Genomic DNA, 14,657 nt, shown 5'->3' on the forward strand with positions numbered 1-14,657 from the left:
CCGACTCTGAAGGCCATGGCTGATTCTGAGTTTTGAGGGCTTTGCCATCTATGAAGGACGCTAAATAAAAGAAAGATGGACGGGCAGTCGTTTGGTTCCAGTTTACCAATGAAACCGGAGGACGATGTGCACCAATACGCTGAATTAGGGGAGCGACACCTGACGGCGAGAGACATTGCTGAGCCATCCACACTGGTATTTGAGTTGGCACGGGTTCCCTGGCACTGTCCATGAAATCATTCTGTTTAGGGTTCCCAGTACCTCACAGCCTGCCGTCTTCTCCCAGTGTACGCCATGGGAATCGAGTCTGAAGCGGGCATCAGAGAGCTGGCCGTCGTTGTCACTGCGAGCGCCTCGTGTGACGTCACTGGTGCTTTCACTGCCATCTGTTGATGATTAGAGCTGAAGCGCTTGGCAAGACACCGAGCCCCGAATTCCACAAGCTATAAATTTCAAGTTCCTGTTATAACAAGTGGTTTATATTTACCCTCAGAGGGTCCGATCTTCTGGGTGAAGCCTTTTGTGATTTTACAAGCTGTTGATGCTGATTTGGAGTTTTTGTTTTTTATGGCAGACTTGTGGGTGCCTTTCTCTGCCGACGTTGAGCTTGGCGCTAACGATTGTGGGGCACCTCCACTCAGATATGTCAGCCCGCTGGTGGTCCCGGTGTGACCCTCTACAGGATGACGGACGCCGTAATTGCTGACATTTCCAAACACTCCACTAGCAGAGGTCACTCGTGTTATCTCTTCAGGCTGAAAGTGCAGCTTCTCTGTTTGGTCAAGCGGCTTTAAGCACAAGCGGACCCCCCAGTCTGCCCTTTCTTGGATTTCTAAAAGTGTTTGCACGTATTGAGAATTAAGTTAATCAGTCGATAAATAAGCAGCATGAAGGCCGACATAAAGTCATGTCTGCCATTAACAGTCAAAGAAACCAAACCAGTGTGCCCGCTTTGGTCTGGGGTGCCACCCCCTTATTTCTGCCCCACACTTGTCAGGTGACACGGCTTGATAAAGATCGTCTGGCCATATACACTGCTGGCTGCAGCTCAACAGATTCGGCTGCAGGTTCAAGTGTCATTCATTTGGTACTCGTCACTCCCAAAGTCCCAGGACAGCAGACTTTGATGTGCCCAGGCCCGGGTGGAGGTCTGGACTTCAGTTATGTGCTGTGCCCGGCGGTGCCCTGTCTTGAGTTCAGAATAAATGACATCTCTCAACGGGCGAATGTGCAGTAAGCCAACAATCTACTGGCCCACTGAATAAGAATAAAGTAGATGCCAGCCTCGCCCATCGAAGCGCTGGACTGGCGACTGCCCAGATGTTCGGGGAGATCCCTGGGACCGTACAGGGACTTTAATTTTATCACATGCCACAATTTTGTAGTGCTGTTGCTATGATGGGGTAACTTGTTGCTAGGGGGTGTGGCCCCAGAGCTCGTGACCTGTGACATCACTGGTTTAAAGGTCGTTATGGTGGGTCCTCTCATTGTCCAAGATTGTGGACACTTAGAAAGCAGCACCATTTACAGCGGGCAGAAGACCAAGAAGAGTTGTGACGAGACGCGGTCATCTGGGCCAACGTCCATCACCAGTTTCTGAGGAGCCTACACTACCACAACGTGTCCTGGGGGTCCCTACCCGTAGCGTTACTCTTTCACCATCCCGTCATATTCTTTTAAAGAGTAAAAGGTGCTCAAGTGGCACATGATATCATCGGAACTCAAACCTAACGTGCGAATCTTCGAGACGCGAAGGCCGAAGTCGATGCAAACCTGGGTGGGCGACGAGAGACGCTGCCGAGAGACGCCGAGCGGGGTGGATGCAGGCTGCTGGAGTTGTGACCTGGCAGTGCTCACCCCTGGAGTATTGATGTTCACCACCGTCTGCGCCCCGTTAGTTTACGATGAGCACATTGCAGTCCGTCCACCAGACCCTTCGTGAAGTCGGGGGCTCCTCTGGTGCTGCGATGTCCTCTCGGCCAGCACCACACACGCTCTTCCAGATGTGGACCCCCAGTTAGACGTAACTTGTCGACGTTCAGCCCACCCAGTGCGGTGGGTGGGCTGCATAACTAACTGTGTTTTCATAAAGTCTCGTGCTGGACTCCGTGGAATTGTATGTGACAGGCTGACTTCCTGTGCGTGAAGTGGCACATTTATTCTGTTTATTTGTACTGGACAGGACCCTTCTTACTGAGGACCACCGATACATGAAAGAAATGTGGTGGACTTGGGGGTCCTTCACATCTCGACTCCATATTATGTTGGAGAACCTAGCAGACGTCGGGCATGTTGGCCAATCAGACGTCTTAATGTGGGACCAATATGTCACTTTTAATGGCCGGGCTATGCAAGTACGTAATCTTGAGTTGTTTTAATGAGAGAACTGACAAGGCCCACCAAGTGCAAACAACCACACCGACCGGGTGGGCAAGTGAGAGAGACATGTGGGCATCCCCGCCTGAAGGGCTCCTCCATGACACTTTTGACATCACCTCGTGAGGGGCTGCAGCGCGGGGGGCTTCAATGTTTACTCTGCAGCCCATCTGAGACGGGATTAGCTTTACGCCATCGCCGCTCGAACTGGGGCCGCGACATGCCGCCATTTGCCCGTAGTTAACTTATGACCACCTTAATAAGAAGCCCCTCACCCACCTGCTCTCTATATAAATTGTGTATGTCATCGCACCTTTGGACCCCCGAGGGGATGTACAGTAACATCCCCCACCTCCTCTCCCCCATTATTCATGGACTTTTCCTTCTCTGTGATTTTTACTGAGACGCGACCGCGCCGTCCGTGAACACTTCCTGCCACGAATGATTCAGGTGGCACTAACATTACAAAGGTCCTTCAGTAAAAGCGACCATCTCAGCCCTTATGGTGTGAAACTAACGCCATCCAAACGGGGCTTATGACCCACAAAATGAGGGGAACTCCGAGCAGAAAGATGAACCTCCTCATCCAGCCACTGGGATAAAACCACGAAAAGGAAGGAAGGAAGGAAGGAAAGGAAGGAAAGGAAGGAAGATTCTTCTGCGGACGAGGAGAACGACAAAAAGGCAACAATGGTCGGTGAAAACCAAGGTGAAAGGTCAAAAGCAAGACGTCAAACAATCGAGTGCCAATCTGCACTCAACATCCAATAAGCCCCAAACTCTCAGAAACCTTCTGAAGTGTCCACAATCTTGGACAACGCGAGGCCCCTCCATACCGACCTTTAAACTGGTGATGTCACGGGTCATGAGCTCTGGGGCCACGCCCCATAGCAACAAGTTACCCCACCATAGCAACAGCGCTACAAAATGGTGGCATTTGATAAAATAAAAAAAGTCAACACGAATTCCTGATGGTTTTAACTACATAATAAAAAATGATCTGACCTTAAATGAATATTTTTGTAAGGACTATGAGAAATATTTCAAAAAAGAAGAAACTGTTGTTCTAGCAAAAAGGATTTTAATGAGGTGACCAGGAGCCAATGCCAATGCCAAAGCCAGAGCCAGGGGGTTTACTGCTCTGCCCACCCAGACCAAAACACGAGACGAGACTCCGAGTCCAAAAACCAGGGGACAGAAACGCTTGAAAAGGACATCAGGAGAAAGCGTCGCAATCCGTCAGCTCGACCCCAAGGAGGGCCTTTAAACCCACCGTGAAGTAAATCGCAGGTCACCGCCTCATCGGCAATGGCTCCGCCCCTGACAAGTTCAGAATGGCGGGGACAGCAAATAACCAGGATGGTGACAAAGACACCAATAAAAATAAACCTCAAATGAAAAAAACTGGCAGCAAATGTGAATTCTAGAGATAAAAAAACTCCTAATTTGAGAGCTGGAACTTGAAAAAGACGGAGAAAACATTCAAGAGTTGAATAACAAATTCAGTTTTGATTCTGAAGTCCCAGCAGAACTTTGTGTCCCTGCCTTCACTGACTGTTAAGAAAATATTTGAAGTTCCTTTGGGGCCGGTCGGAGACACGGCCTCCAGAAGACCCTCAACGCGGCTCCCACACTGAGGAGAGTCAGCCATTCCTCAATGACCACCTGCAGGCTTCGGCCTAAGTAGGCCCCAAAAATGGAGAACTGGCTTGAAAAGTTCGGAACACCAGATAGTCCCAAAGTCTATCAAAATATCTCACAAGGGAGAAGGAAACCACGGAGCTCTGGCATGTGGAGAGTCCCACAAAGACCGTGATAAATGAGGGTTTTTATTAAAAAAGAGCAAGAATAACAAAAGGACAAAACTTGGGCCGAATGGATTTGACTGAAAAGGCCATCCAAGGCAAGCAAGTCCTGGGACACAACATGATAACGCAATCCAAAGACAGAAGCCAAATCAATCAGATGAACCACAAAAGCAAAGAATAACAAAGCATTCAACACACTCAGAGCCCCACTGCTATAAAGCGGGACGGAGTGACTTGAGGGGGGCCCCGACCCCTTGGGCTCCACCTGCAAAGCACCACTTTAAAGAGGCAGAACAAACAAAATGAAGGGGAAGAGCGAAAGAGCAAGAAAACTAGGAGCTCAAAATGAGCAGGAAAACAAGCCAGCAGGGCCGAGCGTGCAGTGCTGAGGGCTGACATGGATGAGCCAACGCCCGATGTAAAGCTGGCAGAAGGAGCGTCAAGTGACGTGCAGCCCGGTTATCTCACCATCCAAACACGTGACAGAGCCGGTGGCACAGAGCATTGGACTGTGACAGGACGCGGGACGAGCCGTCAGCTGGTGTCAGCAACGTGTCATGGGAGAGAAACCTGATAGGGCCACCCAGTGCTGCACACATGCCAATGTGAGACCCGAGGATCAGTCATTACTCAGAAGTGCTTGGAGCGCACGGGCAGAAATTCACATAAAATGGTACGTTGTGCTCAGAACGCTTCGTGACTCCTAATCATTCTCCTGCCAACTACACCATTATTTCATTTTATTGAGGGACATTTTCAGAACACCGGTGAGGGTCATGTGGAATAACATGTAAGGCGAACACGGCGAAATCCCACCTAAGAAATGGACATCCCGTTTTGGAGGTCCACAGCATAGCCTTTCAGAATTCTGCTAAGATTAGACCACCAGAGTCAGCACAGACCTCATTGGCTGAAAACCACAAACGAGGTCCACGTTCTGTATGTCAGCTCAAGTCATCCCTCGGGTATCGGGCAGCCCCACCTGATCGCTGTGCCATCGTCTGTCTGTCTGTAATGTGTGATGGGGCACCTCTGATCATGGCGCCATATCTGAGGAAGACACGTCAGAAATGAAAGACAAAGAAGACTAAAGAGGAAGAAGCTTTGAGGTGAATGTGTACGAGTGGAAACAGAGAAGCGATGGTAACACGGATGGAAGATGGCGTGACTCGACCATCAGGCTCTGGGGATGTCCACTGTGTGGCCAGGCGTTTGCCGGACAGCGGGATGCCAGCGTGACCTTGAAAGCCCTGCTTGAAAGGGTCAGAGAAACCCACCGACTGATTTAACCTCCTTCTTCACACTCATTCATGTGCTTCACATTCGTCTGTGTTGCCTTCACAATGCTGATCCCAAACAGAAGAGGTCACTCCCGATTTGCAGGGTCCAAGACCACCAAGGTGTTTATAGACCAGCACTGACATCCCTCCATTTAGAGGAAGATCTTTTTCCATGTCAACCTGGCAGCATGTCCAGGTTAACAGACACAGGGAGGCCATAACTTGTAGCTGGCACCTTTCATGGGACGCCATGTGACGGGCAGCTTCTCCATTCATCACGTTAGATTGCACTTCAAGGGGACGAGTCTTATGATTTGGAGTTTCCTCCAAGACGTAATGAGGTGAGCCAGCGAGCCCTGATCTTTTCTCTGTCATCTACATTCATAACAGTAAGCTTCAAAGCTTTTGTCCATCATATACCACTAAACCCTGAAACCCCCTAAACAGAGCCCCCCTTACACTTTTTAAAGTGGTGTATTGGTAAGGTGATTGTGAAAGTTAGGGGGTCCCATGGATGTTTGACTTTATATATTGATAAGACGAGCACAAACCTTCAAGATGGACCTGCTATTGCTCTTCAAGTTCATATCTGAGTAAGACCCTAAGAGAAAATCAATGGAGGAGCTAAGACCTCCAAATCCTGCCCAAAATACAATCCATCCACAAATCAGAATCCTTTAAGCAGAACCCACTCGGAAACTCCTCCAAACCAATGATCCGCCACTGCTGAGCCTTCTCAGCCAAATGAAACAGCCTGTGGGCGGGCTCAAGAGGGGTGATGTCAGGGTGGCCCCGCCTCCTGGGGCTCCACCCACAACGAGCAAGCTGCATTTCAAGTTACGCATGAAATCAACAGAAATAACGTATACTGCAGATCTGAAAAAATAAAATGATCAAAAACAGCAAAATATGCATAGCCCTGATACCCAGCAGGCCTACGGTGAATGTCTATGAAGACTGCGGACCACCAGACCTGGCGTCATACCTGAGCCATTGTTTCCCTTTACAAAGTGCTTCATTTACATGTGATTTTCATAAATTTATATGTTCATTCTATTTGATTATTTCTGTGCCTTATAGGCAGTGCTGGCTGCTCACTAGAAGGCCCCAAATATGGGGGTCCTATAAATGACTTCTCTGTCCTGAGCACCTCCAGTCTTCAACACCAGTCCCCAAACTCCGCCATTGCCCTTCTGTCTTCTGCTCCCACCACCTTTTCACACTTTATTTCTTCTCTTAATCGCATTTCCAAAACGTTTCACTTGGGCCTTTGCTCTTCTCCCTTCAGCCCCCATCTGTCGCTAATGAGTGTTACAAAGGGGCCTGCGGTGTGCCCACTCAACGGTCGGTCGCGCCGCCCTTTCCTCATCTGTTTCTCCTAATGCGTTCTCCAGCATTGATTGTATTTTCAATAAGTGTTTGGCAATGGCCGACCTGGCTGCAGTAGGGAATTGCCAGCTGCACTTTGAAGCCTTGCAGATGTTCCTTGATGTCACCTTCTAAATTTGGACATCTCAATAAAATCGGAGGAAATGAGCGGCCAGAATGATACTAAAGCAGGTCCAGGTTTCTGAGTGTGATTGGCTGAAACTCAGACTCCATCATTCCCTGCGGTCTTAAAAGAAGACTTTTTCAGGGATTGATGTATCGTCCAAGTAGATTCAATTATGAAGCCGTAAGCCAAATCAAAAAATATCTCATAACGTAAGATGTGCAAACAGGACGAAAAAATTAAAAGAACGCAACTGAACAAACGGTGCCCGCTTAGGGAGAGCAGGCGGCAGCGGAAGTGGACTTAAATCAGGGGTTTGATTTGTTTGAGCACAAGGAGAGGAGGTCACCGGCCATCCCCTTTAGTTACCCCGCACATGGAAAGTGTAACATGGCTAGCGAGGGGGGCCTTCGGAACTATCTTCATAGCAAATTAGTCAAGACCCCCTTCAATTCACAAGCACCCCCCCCATCTTGTCTAACACGGGGTTGGTGCAAGTTTGGTTAAGAGCATAGGAATAGATAGATAGATAGATAGATAGATAGATAGATAGATAGATAGATAGAGTGAAAGGCACTATATAATAGATAGATAGATAGATAGATAGATAGATAGATAGATAGATAGATAGATAGATAGATAGATAGATAGATAGATAGATAGATAGATAGCGTAGTTGGCAGGATTAGATAGATAGACATTTTAGCATAGTTGGTAGATAGACAGAACTTCATTTGCCCTCAGAAGGAGACTTGGCAGTTTGGTGTAGTTATCTAATATGCCGCTGCATATCGTTTCATTATTCAGTCCGTCGGGTGCCATCGTGTGGAGCTGATCTCCTTTGTGTTTCTGCCGTTTATTCCACAGCCGTGTGTGAGATTTGGCATTTTTTTCACAAGCCACCATGGGCATTGTGCATGGAGGGGCGTCGTGCTTAGAACTGCGTTAGACGCCATGACAACACCGTGGCACACACTACATTGGCACTACATTTGACCAAAAACAATGCAGTTGTTCCTTCACAGCCTCTCCATTCACCAGAACTCGTTTCCTGTGACTTTTTATGTTCCTGAAATGAAAGTTAAGACCGAAGGGAGGAAGATTTGCTACCATGTCAAAAATCCAGGAAAAGACACAGGAGCTTCTGGACAAGGCGATGAGAGACGCGCACTGTCTTCAAAGATGACTTGGTGGTCCTGAATGCGTCCTGCTGCTCTGTGTCTCGAGACAAACTGTAGGCCTGAAGCTTACGGTGGCCACTCTCTGCCCTGCTGGCATTGCCCTGTACGTTGTGCCGTTTGAAAGAGGGGCTGACGGCCCGCGGATTGAGCTCAGTCCTGTTTCTTGTTGTATTTTATGCTACATTTTTAAACTGATTTTAATTGCAAGTGATGTATATTTTTGTCCCCGTCCCTCATTTTTTATCTTACTGCACACCCTAAAGAACAGAAAATAAACTTGAAGTGAATGTGGCAGGCGATAAAGATGAATTTGTGCAATTACAGCTCGTGGAAAGTGCGGCGGCGTCGGTCGAATGAATCATTTCACGGTGTGCTGCTGTATATTTAGAATTAACACAGACTCTCTTGAGATGTTTCACTTGTGAAACACCCAGCGGCCATAAATCTTGCTAAACTGATATACGTGGAGTTCCCAAATCATTTCAGGGACTGCCCAGAACTCGGTGCTCTCGCCGGAGACTTTTAAAATAATCGGAAAGGTCCGTTTAGACGGCAATAAACTAAAACAAGTCATCAGTTTTGCACGTCATTCTGACTTACAAGATTATTTTATTTGGATTTTGAAATTTCTAAGGAGACTTTTAAATGCGCCACAGATAAGAAAGACTCAACCTTCTTAGTCTGAGTCACTGTGGGCAACGTCAGGCCCGGTCAGAGAGTCAGCCCGATGGACCGGCCACTCAGGCAGAATTCAGAATCACCAGATGACCTCAGCTGTATGCCTTTGGTGAGGTGGGCAGCAAACGGGTGTGGGACTTGAACCCGGGGCACTGCATCCACAAGGAACAGCACTTACTTCAAGTCATCTGACGTTATGGGAACGATGAGCTGAGATGATGACCAGACGAGGGACTGAGGCCAGGCGATTAGGTGGATCTGACGTTCGTTTAAATGTCAAAGAGAAAGCGTCCATCAACAACAAAACAAAAAACGAGACAACAGAGTCGGCTTGGAGGAGCTGCTGGTGTCCTGAAGACCAAATGACCAGCGTTGAACAATCTATAGGGGGCTGGACGGCCTGTTCTCGTTCAGACTGCTCTTAAGTGGGGCTCCCTGGTGGCACTGGCACACCACAATCCTCATAAAGGACGGGACAGCAGGCTGTAGACCACTGATAGGCTATAAGAAAGGCCAGCGTCCAGCACTCGTCCCACCTTCTCTCAGAAGTCCTGCTCCCCACCGCACTGCTTGGTCACCTATTCCAGGGGTCTCTGCTTCAGTGTGAAATCTTCCCTTAACAGGTCCTGTGGGGTCCGCTGTCTTAATACCCTCCATTACTGTAAACACTTCAGTTTACACTCAGCTTGCTAAAACTAAAAGGGTCAACTCCTTCACTGTCCCGGCCATTCAGACCCCTGTAATCAGCCTCATTGTTCTCCTCCTGGACGGTGTACACAGTACCCCAGAAGTTATGACTTGGGGTCTCCAGTAATTTATCACTCCACACACATTGTTGTCTCGCAGCTTCTGAGGGTTTAAGTCTATTGGTTAGTTATTGTACCAGGCATTCATGAAAGCCACGCCCCTAACAACGGGTCATTGTGTTTTGCCGACGCTGCCAAGTGACATCAGCACTGCTGTCACCATAACTCCTCCTATAGGAAGTCGTCATCACTGACAAAGTATGTGACCTGAGTGAAGGCCTCTCGCTGACCACTCCTGTGCTTTTTGGTTCACTTTCAGACCCCATAAGAGACAGAGACAAAGAGTCACCGAGGGTGGTCCCCTGGAGTCTGCAATTGACTCGCACTGCCCTGTCAGACTTACCCCCGTCTTTGGCGTACAGATTTATGAGGTTGTGGACCATCTCTGCCAGGTCCAGCTGCTGCTTCTGCAGGATGCTGTTGTTGCTCGTGGCTTTGCTGAGTTGTTTCTCGAGCTCCTGAATGATGTTACTCTGGCGTCCCACCAAATTCTGGAAGGTCACCTTCTCGGCACGCAGGGTCTCCAGCTCCAGTCGGTGCCGGTCCTCCATCTCTAGGATTTTATTCTCTAGAAATCTGATGAAGAGATGTTTCAGAGAGACAGACAGACAGATGAGTATTTATCAGAAAAGTTATAAGATCTATGGAGCGCGCAACAGTCACACCGCAGAATTGTGATTATGGAGGGGAGTGAGGCAAGAAGGTCACGGAAGAAGGCGATGAGCCGCGAGAGACTCACGCTAAGTAACTGCATTAGGAAGCACACACACCCACACACACACACAGGCGCGCGCGCGTCACACACACACACACACACATTCACCCACACACACACATTCACCCACACACACCCCAACACACTCACTCACTCACACACGTACACACACACACAAGACAATAATCAAGGATTTAACTGACATGCTGACCGGTTGGGGGTACCAGTCAGTCTTGGATGGCGACAGGACATCAACCTGGTGCTTTGATGACATCACACGTGTCACACATTGCCTGAAGCTAGTGCTCTAACATGGGGGAGCTGGTAACGAAACCAAGATGGCGATGGAAACAGACATCATTATTGTGATCGGTTCACCGACAAAAGCGCGCTAGACATATGAGCCCCGACAAAACCACGATGGACAAACTCGCGCCGACAAAGTCGCTAACTGGTTTTCGACAAAGGCGCACCGACAAAATCGCAAGAGAGGCCAAGAGAGTGGGACGCGTACATGCGTATTATGTACACATGATGTGCCAGGTTATAACTGTATTCAAAGATGCTAATTGCACCAAGTTTTGTTCCTCCAGAAGATGTTGGGTCCGCTTTCGATGACCTGAGCTGATGTTTGTGAGTACGTTGGTCGATTGAGACGCAATCGTATGCAAAGCGGAATTACCAGCAGTCAGGCAGCCAGCAAGTCTAAATACGCTCAACTATCAAGATGTCTGGCTGCAGTTCTTCCTACGTATGCAGGGCGTGATCTTAAGGACTATCTGCGTGCCGTGTCTCATAACATTGACTTCTAAAATGAACGTTATTATATATGCTTTAAACTAGTAAGTCATATTTAATAAAACTTTCACGATTTTGTCGGCGCGATTTTGACGCCGCGTTTTAATGGGCACTATTTTGTCGGTGCTCATATGTCTATCGCGTAAATGTCGGGTCACTATTGTGATCATCGAGTTCCAAAACCTCCAAACAGATGAAGACATGTCCCATAAACCCACAAAAAACGAACAAAAAAACATAAATCCTAACACCTGCCGCCAGAGCTGCTTTGCTGTGGTCTCCAGCAGTTGGTGTTCTTTGACTCCCCTTGTGGTGTGGGTTGGTGGTCTTTTAGGTTTGGTTAATTCTGGTTTGACCCGGTTTGTGGAGTTTGCATGTGCTCTCCTCCCTTGTCGCCTGTCTGTGACTCAATGGTGGTGTTAGTGGACGTGTATCGTCAGGGTCCTATTGTGGTCTTCAGACTACGCTGTGTCTTTATGTGTGTGTTGTGTCGTTTGTAAAGTTTACAACTACAGTGTAACCTGTGAACCTGAGCCCTCGACGAGAATAAACTCTCCATAAGTGAACTCGTCACCATCCGATACAAGTCTCAGCCGCCATCTTAGGTGTGAGTATTGGACGACAATTCTGCTGTTATCTGGGAGTGAAACAGCGCAACAGGCGTGATCTTCATCTGACCCATAAGCCACAGGAGCCATCATAAGGACGAATTCTGCACCAAGAAGCTCACCTGTTCTTCTCAAAGAGTTTACTGATCTCGTTCATCTGGACCAGCAGCTGCTTCTCCAACTTATTGGTGGACAACGAATTCTCGAGAAGTTGGATTTCCAGTCTGGTCGTCTGGTTCAGCACCTGTTCAACAAATGAATGGCATGTTAGGCACCGTTAGTGTGAAGACTTGTTGGAAGTACACCTCAGTCATTCAAATCGTTGCTTGGATGAAGACACCAGAAACACTCGAGTAGAGGAGGGACACGTCGGTGCTCCTCCACTGGTGAGGTCATTGCGATCACGTTTAAGGTGGTAGCTACAAATGCTGGGCCATCAGATGACATCCATGGCTCAAAGAAGAGAGGTCAGTGGCCTGAAGAGAAGCCCGACTGCTGGCCCTTACTTGTATAAGCAGGAGCTTCATTGATGAAGGCTTCCTGATATTTCATGAGACACAGTGGCTGTGGAAGTTGAAAAGAAAAAGACACGAGAGGCGACTTTGAACGAATGGCTAGTCTAATCACATTTTTGACTGGGGAAGTAAGTCAGAATCGTTTGAATCCAAACACGTAAGTCATCAAGGCCAGTCTCGTGAGAACTTCAGACAGAGACACTTTGGTTGGGATGCTATTTGTGAATAAAGTGACGTGAAGACCATCAGACGTGGTCTCCAGATCTTCTGCTGAGGTAGCACATTCTTAACGTTGATCTCAACAAGCAGACATCCAGACACCATTAAAGGCCAGTAATGACGGCTTCTGGTGGCTCTCCATAGGTGGCAGGTAATTATTATTTTTTTCTGTCGTGGTTTGCATCCAATCACAATACCAAAAAAATGAAACAAAATCAGGAGAGCTCAGAATGGCACCTGGGGGATGTGATGCCAAGGCACCTCATGGGGGCCCAATGTCATCCTAACTGGGATATCCTCCATTGATTGAGACGCTTTTAAATGATGTCAGTCATTTAGGAAGAGCACTACTGCCAATGTCCCTCATGTCCCTCACTGACACAGCGACCGTCACCATTTGGGCCGCTGGCTGAATTCAAAGTGAGAAAATCTAAAAACTCGCCTGGCCTTCTCATCTCGAGGACCTACCTGGGTTTCAACGTTCGTCAGCTTTCGTGTCTGCTCCGCTGTCTGGCTTAACAAGTTGGTGCCAATCTCTAACATGGTGGCCGTGTGGTTCTGGACTGCATTTTGCTGAATCTGCACCATCTCATTCTTCATGTTTTCTTGAATGTAATTTTCAATCTGCAAAAAAAAAAAACAAACGATTTCATTAGAAGTGGTGCCCTGGTGAGCGTGGTGTGTGTGTGTGTGTGTGTGTGACTCTGCGTTCACCCTCTGATGGACTGGCACCCTGTTCAGGTTTGTCCCAGCCCTGTGCCCAATTCTTGCTGGCATAGCCTTCAACCCCCTCTGCCCTGCTCAGTATAAGTGGGCACAGACAGCGGTATGGTATGGTTTGGTACTTTATGACCCACCATCATTCTCCATTTAGGGGCTGCTGAAGACCCATAAGTGTCACGGTTCACTTTCTAGGTAGAGGAAGGCCCACGTGTCACCTTGACATATTCCATTCATATCTTCATCACTATCCTCCTCTTCTCAGGACGGAGTTTTGTCCATTTTCAGACCACTTATTCCTTGTTAGGACTGAAGGGGAGGCCAGTACCTGTCATGGTCAATCACAGGCCACACTCGTCCCTCCCTCACTTCAGAGCCCCCAGATAATAAAGGACATTGTTGACTGGAAATGCAAGGAGGGTTTTCTAAAATGGCAACTCTGTCACTTGTTTGCACGATGACTGAGGGTCTGGGGGGAGATAAATGCTGAATGATGGAAAAAGCAGGTCTGTGGTACCCAAAAGCGTGGCAGACCTCCTTCGGTGTCCTACGTTCAGCGCTTAGCCCATTCCTGCTTGATCCCAATCACATTCCGGGCAGTGCGTTAAATACACTGGGGTGAAGTGGTGTCCCGTGCAAGGCTGATTCCTGCTTTGCCCCCAAGGCTCTGAACAGCGATGAGTGAAAGTGCAGAGGTTCACTTCGTACCCATTCTCACCAGACAGACGTTAAATCATAGTCGATAAGTTGGTCGCATTATAACTTGCATGTGCCAATCAACATGGCGCCAGGATTCGTTTTTCAATTGATATCCTGATAATGAAGCTCACTGGGGAACTCGAGGTGCTGGCCCCGTGAAGCCGAATTGACACTTACCCAGCTGGGTAACGCAGGTAGTGTGCCTCATGCCAGTCAGACCAGTCCTGTTCTGGGGCTCTCATTCACCCCCCGCAGTGTGTTTTGTAAAATGTGACACGCTGAATATTTGCTGCACCAAAGCTCACCTTACTGAGAAACGTCTGGGATTTGCCGTTACCTTCCTGTGCTTTCGCCAAGGCGTGTGCCCCCCGAGCACCGTGTAGGATTAGGGTCACAACGCTCGTCATTCCACAGTTCAAACGTCTTTGGTTTAAAAATATTTGGGAAACTGGAAGCAAACCGTTCACACAAGGAATAAAAACTAAAGCTGCCAAGAGACTCAGAAAGGAGACACTTGCTGTCGGAGGTGTTTCTGTTGAAGTGTATTAGTTAGGGTTAGGTTAGGGTTAATGGAGATTGAGTGTACCCCAATTTGGGGCACACCAACGCACTGGTACACTACTAGGGTCAACAGCACAGAGTAACGGGGAGTGTGGAAGAGAAGTGAAGAAGAGAGTGCAGGCAGGGTGGAGAAGAGTGTCAGGAGTGACTTGTGACAGACGGGGATGAGCAAGAGTGACAGGGAAGGTCTACAGGACGGTA

At 48.3% G+C, this 14,657-nt stretch overlaps 1 protein-coding gene across 2 annotated transcripts in view; it reads right to left on the minus strand.

The window, feature by feature from the left end:
- Positions 1-14,657, minus strand: part of angpt1 (angiopoietin 1) — a 100,390-nt gene that overhangs the window by 27,566 nt on the left and 58,167 nt on the right. For both annotated transcript variants that reach the window (XM_039736543.1, XM_039736542.1), the window contains exons 2-4: positions 12,945-13,100; positions 11,865-11,986; positions 9,965-10,197 (exon numbers count right to left, since the gene is read on the minus strand). In XM_039736543.1, coding sequence (XP_039592477.1) covers positions 9,965-10,197; positions 11,865-11,986; positions 12,945-13,100 — 511 coding nt within the window. The remainder of the gene's footprint in view (positions 1-9,964; positions 10,198-11,864; positions 11,987-12,944; positions 13,101-14,657) is intronic.

The sequence above is a fragment of the Polypterus senegalus genome, chromosome 15, assembly GCF_016835505.1.
Source record: "Polypterus senegalus isolate Bchr_013 chromosome 15, ASM1683550v1, whole genome shotgun sequence".
Lineage (NCBI taxonomy): Eukaryota > Metazoa > Chordata > Cladistia > Polypteriformes > Polypteridae > Polypterus > Polypterus senegalus.